General features: G+C 43.6%; 1 protein-coding gene across 1 annotated transcript in view; it reads left to right on the top strand.

The window, feature by feature from the left end:
* Positions 1-11,528: 11,528 nt before the first annotated feature.
* drd4-rs (dopamine receptor D4 related sequence) overlaps positions 11,529-12,809 on the top strand; it is a gene marked incomplete at both ends in the record, with an annotated part of 64,293 nt that continues 63,012 nt past the window's right edge. The window contains one exon of the mRNA XM_083661548.1: positions 11,529-11,844. Within this exon, the coding sequence (XP_083517674.1) occupies positions 11,529-11,844 (316 nt within the window). The remainder of the gene's footprint in view (positions 11,845-12,809) is intronic.

Here is a 12,809-nt window from a genome sequence, read left to right as displayed (position 1 = left end):
CACATTTGAGACCAAACTGTTGCCATTCTACCATTTGTATCATTTTTCAGCAGCGTAACTGGCATAAGTGCCCTCTATGGGTGGAACACTGCTTTTTTTTGCCCTCAAATGAATGGGAGATTGGGTACAACCTGACGTCACGTTGTCCCCAAAGACTATGGGATTTCAAGATAGTTACTCCCCTACTCCCCCTGTACCCTTTCCCAGCTCCTCACAACTCCAAGCCGATTGGAGGGAGGGAGGGGTTATTGTGTGTTTGCAGCAGCAGCCTCCGAGCCCCCGCACCAAATTGAGCCTCCCCTGACGGCATTGACTTTCATCCCCGCCGTCATTTCCGCAAACAAATCTCATCGCAGTTTAGCGCACATGTAAAATATAACGCTATACTACGACGTGACAACGTGACAAAGCTGCTCTAAACACATCGGCTACTATAATATATTTCCCTGCATCTCATACTGAGATTAGATCGGTATTAAGTTTGGACAGACTGAATGGATTGAGCCGAGGAGGAGGAGGAGGGAGCTCTGCAGCTCTGCCCTGCGCTGCGCCCTGAGAGGAAAAATCAGAGGTGCAGTAACTTTTAACAAGAATCACGAAAAGCCCCCAAACGAAAATTAAAAACGGATTTCATGGCGCGGTATATGGCAAGTTGGACGAGGGAATGACGCGGAGAAATCTCGCATTGTGATTACATGAGCGTGAGAGCGGGGCATTTGTCCTGACTATTGTGCTGTGCTGCGGTGTCGCATCACTAGTCTCTTTTAACGTAGTTAGACAAGCCGCCACACACACACATAGGAGAAAAATAATTAAATTTCTAGTTCGCCACTGAATGGCCAAATTGATATAACTTTCAACCATTTTGAGCAACGCTGTTTCCATACAGGCCACCAGCGTTGGCTAGTTGTTGATATTTATGAAGATATTGCAGCTCTCATATAAATTATTTTCGAGGCGGTGGGCAAAATGTATTGGCGTCGATTTCCGGAGAAAAATTCCTGAGCTGCGCACAGCCAAAGACTATAGTATAGACAAGAGGATACGTCATTTCTTGGTTTTTCCCATAGGTTTTTTCAAATCACCGTTTTGTTACATATCTGGGGGGTAAGTCCCCCTTTAATTAAAATCCTGTGCGACTGGATACTCAACTGGTAGTGCCGCCCTTTCTTCTCCCTGCACCTCTCTCTCTCTCTCTCTCTCTCTCTCTCTCTTCCTCCCTCCCCCGCTTATTCATTGACGTCATCTGCCTCTGCCTCTCTCCACCTTTTATTACGACCATCTGGTTTTGGTTAGGCTGTCATTGTCACCTGCCAAGGGAGCATCTTTAACTTCAGAACTAATTCTATCGAGAGAGCAGAAACTCACACATGGCTGATATAGTGAATCCAGGCTGTCTAGAAGAGATCCGTGGAGGCCTACATTAGTCTCATTGCTACACATAATGAAATGAAAAAGCACTATGTGGAGCCAGTGGAGGACGGAACAACGCTGTGGGTTGTTTAGCAGGTGAAAGGATTTTCATTGCTGTCACTGTTTATCATCGTACTGAGTTATTCAATTAGGAGAGCACACAAAATGATCTAAGTCCTCCTGGATCTCATCTGTCTCTACAGAAAGAAGGAGAGAAACTGCTTGAAGCTGTCAGGCATGCTCCTTGCTGAGTCAGTCATCTGAGACAGGGCAGATGAATAAATAATGATGATGATTTATACACACGCACGCACACACACGCACACACACACACACACACACACACACACACACACACACACACACACACAAATGCATCCACACATTCACACACTCACACACACACACACACACACACACACACACACACACACACAAATGCATCCACACATTCACACACACACACACACACACGTCACACACACACACACACACACACACACACACGCACACGCACACGCACACGCACACGCACACGCACACACAAGTTGAGTGACAGATTTGTTGATCTAGCTGTCTTTTTATTGGATCTTCTGAAAATAAATGTCCCCCGCACACAGCTTTCTCATCTGCTCTAAAGAATGCGTGTCGCATGCTAATACATGACATGTACCTTGCTTTCAGAGGTTAAGCTGTCTCTCTACTTACTCCTCATGCTTTACAACAGAACAACACTAATGGTGCTCAGGTTCTAGTCTGGCAACCAGATCAATTTGTCATTTTCAAGATGATCAATCCAGAGCAGACCACGATGGATTTTCCTGTCCCATCTGCAGTCTAACAACTATGTTCTCTGTTTGTTTGATGATGGGCTCATATTGACAACACGCCTCGTGACGCGCGTCAGCAACGAGTTGTGCACTTGAAAATAAAACATTTCTTTTCATTTGGTATTGCTTTGCCCAGTTTGTTGGGTTTGTTTTTGCCTCTTTTGGAAGCAGAGTGTCAGTGTGCGCAAAAGAGCATGCTACTGTCAATCATATGAGTGTGTGCAGAGTCTATTTGTAACACTTTACTTGAGGGTGCATTATTATGACGACTGACATGACACTGTCATAACCATGTCATGAACATGAAGAGGCGTTATGAATGTTTATGACTATAATTGTCATTAAGTGTCATTCGGTAAATGATGTCATTGTTAATGCAATGTTGACATTGTTTGAGATGTCTTCGTTATGACAACTTGACATTAACCAATGCAGTGTAATTACACTTAATGACATCTTAATGAAAAGTTCAAATTGTACCACTGTAGTTGAGGCCAAGGAAACTATTAATGACCCCGTTATTATAAACTCATTTGCCAGCCAAAACCGTCCAGAGGTTACTGTATGTCCAAAACAGTGCTGCACGGGTTCTCACCAAAACTCACAAATCAGAACACATAACCCCAGTCCTACACTCCCTCCACTGGCTCCCAATAAACAAATGGATCACTTTCAAGCTACTCCTCCTTGTGTTCAAGGCCATAAACTGTACCGGTCCAACCTACCCTTACAGAAAAACCACATGAACTTCATGAACTTTCGCACATGTGCAATTTCACATGTGAAAACATGTTAAATTTCACATGGGAAAACATGGGAAAGCGTGTGGTTTTGGAACGTTTTCACATGTGAAATGTGTGAAACCCATGTAAATTCCCATGTGATTACATGTGAACCTATGTGAATACATGTGAAACCCATGTAAATGTTGTTTTCCACATGTGGAAAACATGTTGCTATACAACATGTGGCAAAACATGTTATCACATGTTATACTATGTGATAGCATGTTTTCCACATGTGAAAATGTTCCAAAACCACACGCCTCCCATGGGTTTCACATGTGTTCAACATGTTTTCACATGTGAAATTTAACACGTGTCCACATGTTCATCACATGCGGACACTTGGTGAAGCATGTTGGACACATGTGAACCTCGTGTGTTTTTTCTGTAAGGGTACCTTCAAGAACTCCTCACCCCTCAATCCTCACACCGGTCACTCAGGTCCGCCACTTCAAATCTCCTTGCTGTGCCGAGGACAAAGCTGGCCAGCATGGGAGACGGTGCCTTTTCATCGCTGAGGCCACGGCTGTGGAACCAGCTCCCAGAAACGATTACTGTTTTTAAATCATAACTTAAGACCCATCTGTTCCACTGTGCTTTCTCCTAGGGCCCTGGTTTTACAGGTCCTTATGTCACCTCCCTTTAAAAATGTGTCACTAATTCTATGCATCCTTTTAATCCTCACATGACTTGTGCATATTACTCCCTGTTTTTATGTTTAATTCGACTAGTTTTACTATGTTGTGTTGTTATTATTGACTGAATATTATTTATATTATTGTTTTATGTTTTTTACTATGTTGCTATTATTGCTATGATTGTTTTACTCTGTGAAGCGCCTTGAGATTTTGTTGTACTTTAAAGTGTGCTATATAAATTAAATCCATTATGGTAAATGGTAAATGGATTTATACAGTGCTTTTATCCAAAGCGCTTTACAATGTGCCTACATTCACCCATTCACACACTGAAGGCGGCCAGCTGCCACGCAGGGTGCTTATTAATAATAATTTGAAAGTGTAATTGCACTTAATGACATCGTAATGCCTGCTACGTCATGTTTATGACAGGTTAAGTTGTCTTGGTTATGTCAAGTTGTCATAACGAAGACATCTCAAACAATGTCAACACTGCATTAACAATGACATAATTTACAGAATGACACTTAATGACAATAGTCATAAACATTCATAACGCCTCTTCATGTTCATGACAGGTGTCATGTCATGGTTATGACAGTGTCATGTCAGTCGTCATAATAATGCACCCTCAAGTAAAGTGTTATGAATAGACTCTGCACACACTCATTATGATTGACAGTAGCATGCTCTTTTGCGCACTGACACTCTGCTTCCAAAAGAGGCAAAAACAAACCCAACAAACTGGGCAAAGCAATACAAAATGTCATGTCGGTCCTCATATGGACTCTCAAGTTAAGGGTTACTCTCTACTTTTCTATTTTTAACCTGTACGTCTGTCCAGCACCGATGATATATCGGGGGTTTTGGATGTGCGTGCTTTTGTGAATTTTCTTGCATCAGTCATATCAGTGACAGTGATCAGTGACAGTGATCAGTCATATCAGTGACAGTGAACACTAGTCATATCAGTGACATTGAACAGTCATATCAGTGACATTGAACAGTCATATCAGTGACATTGAACAGTCATATCAGTGACAGTGAACAGTCATATCAGTGACAGTGAACAGTCATATCAGTGACAGTGAACACTAGTCATATCAGTGACATTGAACAGTCATATCAGTGACATTGAACAGTCATATCAGTGACAGTGAACAGTCATATCAGTGACAGTGAACAGTCATATCAGTGACATTGAACAGTCATATCAGTGACAGTGAACAGTCATATCAGTGACATTGAACAGTCATATCAGTGACATTGAACAGTCATATCAGTGACAGTGAACAGTCATATCAGTGACAGTGAACAGTCATATCAGTGACAGTGAACAGTCATATCAGTGACATTGAACAGTCATATCAGTGACAGTGAACAGTCATATCAGTGACATTGAACAGTCATATCAGTGACATTGAACAGTCATATCAGTGACAGTGAACAGTCATATCAGTGACAGTGAACAGTCATATCAGTGACAGTGAACAGTCATATCAGTGACATTGAACAGTCATATCAGTGACAGTGAACAGTCATATCAGTGACAGTGAACAGTCATATCAGTGACAGTGAACAGTCATATCAGTGACATTGAACAGTCATATCAGTGACAGTGAACAGTCATATCAGTGACATTGAACAGTCATATCAGTGACATTGAACAGTCATATCAGTGACAGTGAACAGTCATATCAGTGACAGTGAACAGTCATATCAGTGACAGTGAACAGTCATATCAGTGACAGTGAACAGTCATATCAGTGACATTGAACAGTCATATCAGTGACATTGAACAGTCATATCAGTGACAGTGAACAGTCATATCAGTGACAGTGATCAGTCATATCAGTGACAGTGAACAGTCATATCAGTGACAGTGAACAGTCATATCAGTGACAGTGAACAGTCATATCAGTGACAGTGATCAGTCATATCAGTGACAGTGATCAGTCATATCAGTGACAGTGAACAGTCATATCAGTGACAGTGAACAGTCATATCAGTGACAGTGAACAGTCATATCAGTGACAGTGAACAGTCATATCAGTGACAGTGAACACAGTCATATCAGTGACAGTGAACAGTCATATCAGTGACAGTGAACAGTCATATCAGTGACAGTGAACAGTCATATCAGTGACAGTGAACACAGTCATATCAGTGACAGTGAACACAGTCATATCAGTGACATTGAACAGTCATATCAGTGACATTGAACAGTCATATCAGTGACAGTGAACAGTCATATCAGTGACATTGAACAGTCATATCAGTGACAGTGAACAGTCATATCAGTGACAGTGAACAGTCATATCAGTGACAGTGAACAGTCATATCAGTGACATTGAACAGTCATATCAGTGACAGTGAACAGTCATATCAGTGACATTGAACAGTCATATCAGTGACATTGAACAGTCATATCAGTGACAGTGAACAGTCATATCAGTGACATTGAACAGTCATATCAGTGACAGTGAACAGTCATATCAGTGACAGTGAACAGTCATATCAGTGACAGTGAACAGTCATATCAGTGACATTGAACAGTCATATCAGTGACAGTGAACAGTCATATCAGTGACATTGAACAGTCATATCAGTGACATTGAACAGTCATATCAGTGACAGTGAACAGTCATATCAGTGACATTGAACAGTCATATCAGTGACATTGAACAGTCATATCAGTGACATTGAACAGTCATATCAGTGACATTGAACAGTCATATCAGTGACAGTGAACAGTCATATCAGTGACAGTGAACAGTCATATCAGTGACATTGAACAGTCATATCAGTGACAGTGAACAGTCATATCAGTGACAGTGAACAGTCATATCAGTGACATTGAACAGTCATATCAGTGACAGTGAACAGTCATATCAGTGACAGTGAACAGTCATATCAGTGACAGTGAACAGTCATATCAGTGACAGTGAACAGTCATATCAGTGACATTGAACAGTCATATCAGTGACAGTGAACAGTCATATCAGTGACATTGAACAGTCATATCAGTGACATTGAACAGTCATATCAGTGACAGTGAACAGTCATATCAGTGACAGTGAACAGTCATATCAGTGACATTGAACAGTCATATCAGTGACAGTGAACAGTCATATCAGTGACAGTGAACAGTCATATCAGTGACAGTGAACAGTCATATCAGTGACATTGAACAGTCATATCAGTGACAGTGAACAGTCATATCAGTGACAGTGAACAGTCATATCAGTGACAGTGAACAGTCATATCAGTGACATTGAACAGTCATATCAGTGACAGTGAACAGTCATATCAGTGACATTGAACAGTCATATCAGTGACATTGAACAGTCATATCAGTGACAGTGAACAGTCATATCAGTGACAGTGAACAGTCATATCAGTGACATTGAACAGTCATATCAGTGACAGTGAACAGTCATATCAGTGACAGTGAACAGTCATATCAGTGACAGTGAACAGTCATATCAGTGACATTGAACAGTCATATCAGTGACAGTGAACAGTCATATCAGTGACATTGAACAGTCATATCAGTGACAGTGAACAGTCATATCAGTGACATTGAACAGTCATATCAGTGACAGTGAACAGTCATATCAGTGACATTGAACAGTCATATCAGTGACAGTGAACAGTCATATCAGTGACATTGAACAGTCATATCAGTGACATTGAACAGTCATATCAGTGACAGTGAACAGTCATATCAGTGACATTGAACAGTCATATCAGTGACAGTGAACAGTCATATCAGTGACATTGAACAGTCATATCAGTGACAGTGAACACAGTCATATCAGTGACAGTGACAGGAAAGAGGAGAGATTACAGTCAGTTTAAGGCATTCTCCATCATTTAGCCAGCAGGGATGAAGAGAGATTGTGTCTCAAGAGTAGGGGAGGGAAGATGAATAGTGCAGATGTGAAACATGGGGGGAGGACCTGTTCAGAAAGTGGAAATGGTTGATAGATGGAGGTGTGGAAAAGAGAGGTGTGGAAAGATGAAGTTGAAAAGCGCGATAACGATTGAAGAAGGAGACATAGGAGTGATGATGATGCAGACAGGAAGAATCTGATCATGTTGGGGTCTAAATTCTCTGCTGAATGTTATGTTGAAAGTTACAGTAGTTTGATACTAAAGCTCTTTGTTTAGCTGCACCATGGAGACTCAAGGTCTGAACTAGTAGAACGTAAAAGGAACACGCTATCAACAATACGAGGAATCAGCATGACGTCACAACGACAACAAACACCTGACTTCCGGGTGGCGCTGTGGGGTGTTAGATGCAAATCCACCCCCCTGTACATGCGCCTCCCCCCTATGTAAATACATGCACCCGCACTAGGCGCTGGGACCTGGAACATAGCTGTTGGCTATACCTGTTAGATGTGAGCTAACGTTAGTTGTCTGGCAATAAAACGCCACTGAATGACCAGTTTGATATAACGGTCAGTTCGAGTCACGCTCTTTCCATAAAGCCCAGAAGCTTTGATATCTGTTGGCTAGTTGTTGATATTAATAACAATATTGTGGCTCTAAAATAAAAATGTTATAGATGCGGTGAGACTGTCATGGAGGCAACTTCCGCTCCTCACTCTGCGCGTAACCCCTGTTTCCACCCGGAGGTATTTGAAGCCGCTGCTGATCGGCTGATCCCTTGTATAGTGTTGTTTTCACCTTCTGTGGCCAATAATAATGTGCCCAAATGAATGTGTCCTAAAGTAACATCTCTAGAGAAAGTGAAACAGTTGAATTGTTGAATGTCAAATAATAAGCTGTTAAAATGTTACAATACTGTGGAGACTCTCTGTAGGTGGACTATCCAAATGGAATGTTACCAAAATGTCAAACAATCCTTGTGAAGATGACCTTTGCTTTCAGCTGTGAGCAACATTTATGGAAGATAACTGTTGGAAAGTCCTTTATGTGAAAGCAAGCAGTGACATGACTGTAATTATGCTCGTTGATTGAGGAAAAGGGATAAAGAAAGTTCCAAGCAGAGAAATAGAGCAGACAGTTTACAGTTGAGACAGTTGAGACAGCTTGCAGAGTGCTTAACGTTTCACTTGCAGACGAACACCCAGACTCTGTTCATTTGTTCTGTGTATCAAAGCATCCTTGCTCAGACTTGAAAACTTGAGATGAGGTAAGGTCACAGGTGAGGGCAGGTAAGATAAGATAAGATAAGATAAGATGAAATTGTATTGATGATCTCTGTGGGGAAATTGGGTCTTTGCAGCAGAAAATGTCATAGGGCTCAGCAGGGTAAAGGAAATAACATGAACATAATGCAAATAAAATATGAAATTGGTAATACAAAAATACACCTGTAGAATAGTGTGTGTGTGTGTGTGTGTGTGTGTGTGTGTGTGTGTGTGTGTGTGTGTGTGTGTGTGTGTGTGTGTGTGTGTGTGTGCGTGCGCGTGCGTGCGTGCGTGCGTGCGTGCGTGCGTGCGGTGTGTATATTTACGTGTACACACACACACACACACACACACACACACACACACATGTTTGTGCCCCCTCAAGTAATGGTAAAGTAAGCAGGAAGTAATGGTGTATTCCTTAGTAACAACTCAGTAAGATGTACTGCTTTACTTGAGGGGGCACAAACATGTTAAGTAATGGTAAAGTAAGCAGGAAGTAATGGTGTATTCCTTAGTAACAACTCAGTAAAATGTACTGCTTTACTTGAGGGGTCACACACATGTTAAGTAATGGTAAAGTAAGCAGGAAGTAATGGTGTATTCCTTACTAACAACTCGGTAAGATGTACTGCTTTACTTGAGGGGGCACAAACATGGGAACTAATGGTAAAGTAAGCAGGAAGTAATGATGCACTAACATGGTAAGTAATAGTCAGTTCTTAAGGAACTACCTGTTCATGAACTAGTGAAATATTTACGAAGTAATCATTACTTACTGGTTCGTTAACATGGTAACTAATGGTCAGTTCTTAAGTAACTACCATGGGAACTAATGGTCAGTTCTTAAGTAACTACCATTAAGGATCTTTAAGGAACTACCGATTAACTATTAATGAACTAGTGAATGAAAACAAATGAAAAGAAATGTTTTTTAGGGAAGTAATCATTACTTACTGGTTCGTTAACATGGTAACTAATGGTCAGTTCTTAAGTAACTACCATTAAGGAACTACCTATCAACTACTCATTAACTAATCATTAACTATTCATGAACTAATGGTTCGTTCCTTACTCGTTCCTCAGTAACTACCCATTTTTTGTGTTACAGTATTATGAAGTGTTACCGAAAAAGGTAGTAGAGGAAAATACAACAAGACAATGAGCAAAAGCAACAAAATAGAATATATCAATAACATTATAAAACATAATGTAACAATATTACAGGTTTATTGAATTCGACATCACATTCTCGACCCGTGGGAGTTGGACCCTGCTCAGCCAAGAAGGATGACATCACTGATGACATCATTGCTTGAGTGACATCACATCATTAGGTAATTAGGGCAATCACCTAATTAAAAAACCCCAGCTCTGTCAGGTTACCCTCACGGGTGCTCTTTACACTTCCTGAAAGCCACAGCCCGATCGCACGTAAAACAGCATAGCTGTGGTGGGACAAAATTCTGCTCACACACACACACACACACACACACACACACACACACACACACACACACACACACACACACACACACACACACACACACACACACACACACATGGACTATTCTCATTCTTATTAGTAGAATTAGTAGATACATTCACGGTTACTTCACTAGCTAACATTGGCCTTCAAAGTAACAGATTTTGTGAATCATGGAAGAAAAATGCATTGTTGGTGGGCCAAAAAAATGACAAGCTGTCATTTGAATGGATGTCTGTGACTTTCTATTTGACATGTGCCTGAGGAACAATAACTCATCAGATCCACCATGTCAGATCAGTGATGTAAGCCAGTCTTGGGTATTCAGAAGCTATCAAACAGTGACAGTGAGCATGCCCCGTCATTATGAGTATGATTAAATATCAAAGAACACACACAGACAGAAATGCATAAGAGAATGCCTGCCTACATGCATACAAACCAAACCAGACTTTGATTGGCAATGTGAAAATAATGACATATTGGTTAGGAAGAGAGGGTGACTCTCTGCTATACCCCCATAAGTGTTTTTTAGTGCAGACAATGTCAGGGAGGGATACATCCAGCTCAGCAAGCCACTCGATGGCATCAGCAACAGGAGCAGGGCTAACAGCCTCCTAAAATAGGCAGTAAAAGAAGAGTGGCCACAGCATCGCTCCTTATAATGCATCTTCAACTGATCCATGAAGGAGCCACTGTCCTCGATGGAATCGCATTATGGAGGAGGTGGAGTGGGCACAGACTCAGATGGAGGAGGTGGAGCAGGACACAGACTCAGTTGGAGGAGGTGGAGCAGGACACAGACTCAGATGGAGGAGGTGGAGCGGGCACAGACTCAGATGGAGGAGGTGGAGCAGGACACAGACTCAGATGGAGGAGGTGGAGCAGGACACAGACTCAGATGGAGGAGGTGGAGCAGGACACAGACTCAGATGGAGGAGGTGGAGCAGGACACAGACTCAGATGGAGGAGGTGGAGCAGGACACAGACTCAGATGGAGGAGGTGGAGCAGGACACAGACTCAGATGGAGGAGGTGGAGCATGACACAGACTCAGATGGAGGAGGTGGAGCAGGACACAGACTCAGATGGAGGAGGTGGAGCAGGACACAGACTCAGATGGAGGAGGTGGAGCAGGACACAGACTCAGATGGAGGAGGTGGAGCAGGACACAGACTCAGATGGAGGAGGTGGAGCAGGACACAGACTCAGATGAAGGAGGTGGAGCAGGACACAGACTCAGATGGAGGAGGTGGAGCGGGCACAGACTCAGATGGAGGAGGTGGAGCGGACACAGACTCAGATGGAGGAGGTGGAGCGGGCACAGACTCAGATGGAGGAGGTGGAGCGGAGTACAGACTCAGATGGAGGAGGTGGAGCAGGGTACAGACTCAGATGGAGGAGATGGAGCAGGACACAGACTCAGATGGAGGAGGTGGAGCGGGACACAGACTCAGGTGGAGGAGGTGGAGCGGGACACAGACTCAGATGGAGGAGGTGGAGCGGGACACAGACTCAGATGGAGGAGGTGGAGCGGGACACAGACTCAGATGGAGGAGGTGGAGCAGGGTACAGACTCAGATGGAGGAGGTGGAGCAGGACACAGACTCAGATGGAGGAGGTGGAGCGGGCACAGACTCAGATGGAGGAGGTGGAGCAGGACACAGACTCAGTTGGAGGAGGTGGAGCAGGACACAGACTCAGATGGAGGAGGTGGAGCAGGACACAGACTCAGATGGAGGAGGTGGAGCAGGACACAGACTCAGATGGAGGAGGTGGAGCAGGACACAGACTCAGATGGAGGAGGTGGAGCAGGACACAGACTCAGATGGAGGAGGTGGAGCAGGACACAGACTCAGATAGAGGAGGTGGAGCAGGACACAGACTCAGATGGAGGAGGTGGAGCAGGACACAGACTCAGATGGAGGAGGTGGAGCGGGCACAGACTCAGATGGAGGAGGTGGAGCAGGACACAGACTCAGATGGAGGAGGTGGAGCGGGCACAGACTCAGATGGAGGAGGTGGAGCAGGACACAGACTCAGATGGAGGAGGTGGAGCAGGACACAGACTCAGATGGAGGAGGTGGAGCGGGCACAGACTCAGATGGAGGAGGTGGAGCAGGACACAGACTCAGATGGAGGAGGTGGAGCAGGACACAGACTCAGATGGAGGAGGTGGAGCGGGCACAGACTCAGATGGAGGAGGTGGAGCAGGACACAGACTCAGATGGAGGAGGTGGAGCAGGACACAGACTCAGATGGAGGAGGTGGAGCAGGACACAGACTCAGATGGAGGAGGTGGAGCAGGACACAGACTCAGATGGAGGAGGTGGAGCAGGACACAGACTCAGATGGAGGAGGTGGAGTGGGCACAGACTCAGATGGCCCTTCCAGCTGAAACCAATCTGAACTCGCTGGGGAGGGAGGGGGGCCGGTGAAACGAGAATTTCCCTACTGAGATCAATATAACATCACTGCATTTTCACTTGAATA

This window comes from Poromitra crassiceps (genome assembly GCF_964638095.1).
Source record: "Poromitra crassiceps genome assembly, chromosome: 2".
In the NCBI taxonomy this organism is placed as follows: domain Eukaryota; kingdom Metazoa; phylum Chordata; class Actinopteri; order Beryciformes; family Melamphaidae; genus Poromitra; species Poromitra crassiceps.
This window is presented reverse-complemented; position numbering and strand designations above follow the sequence as displayed.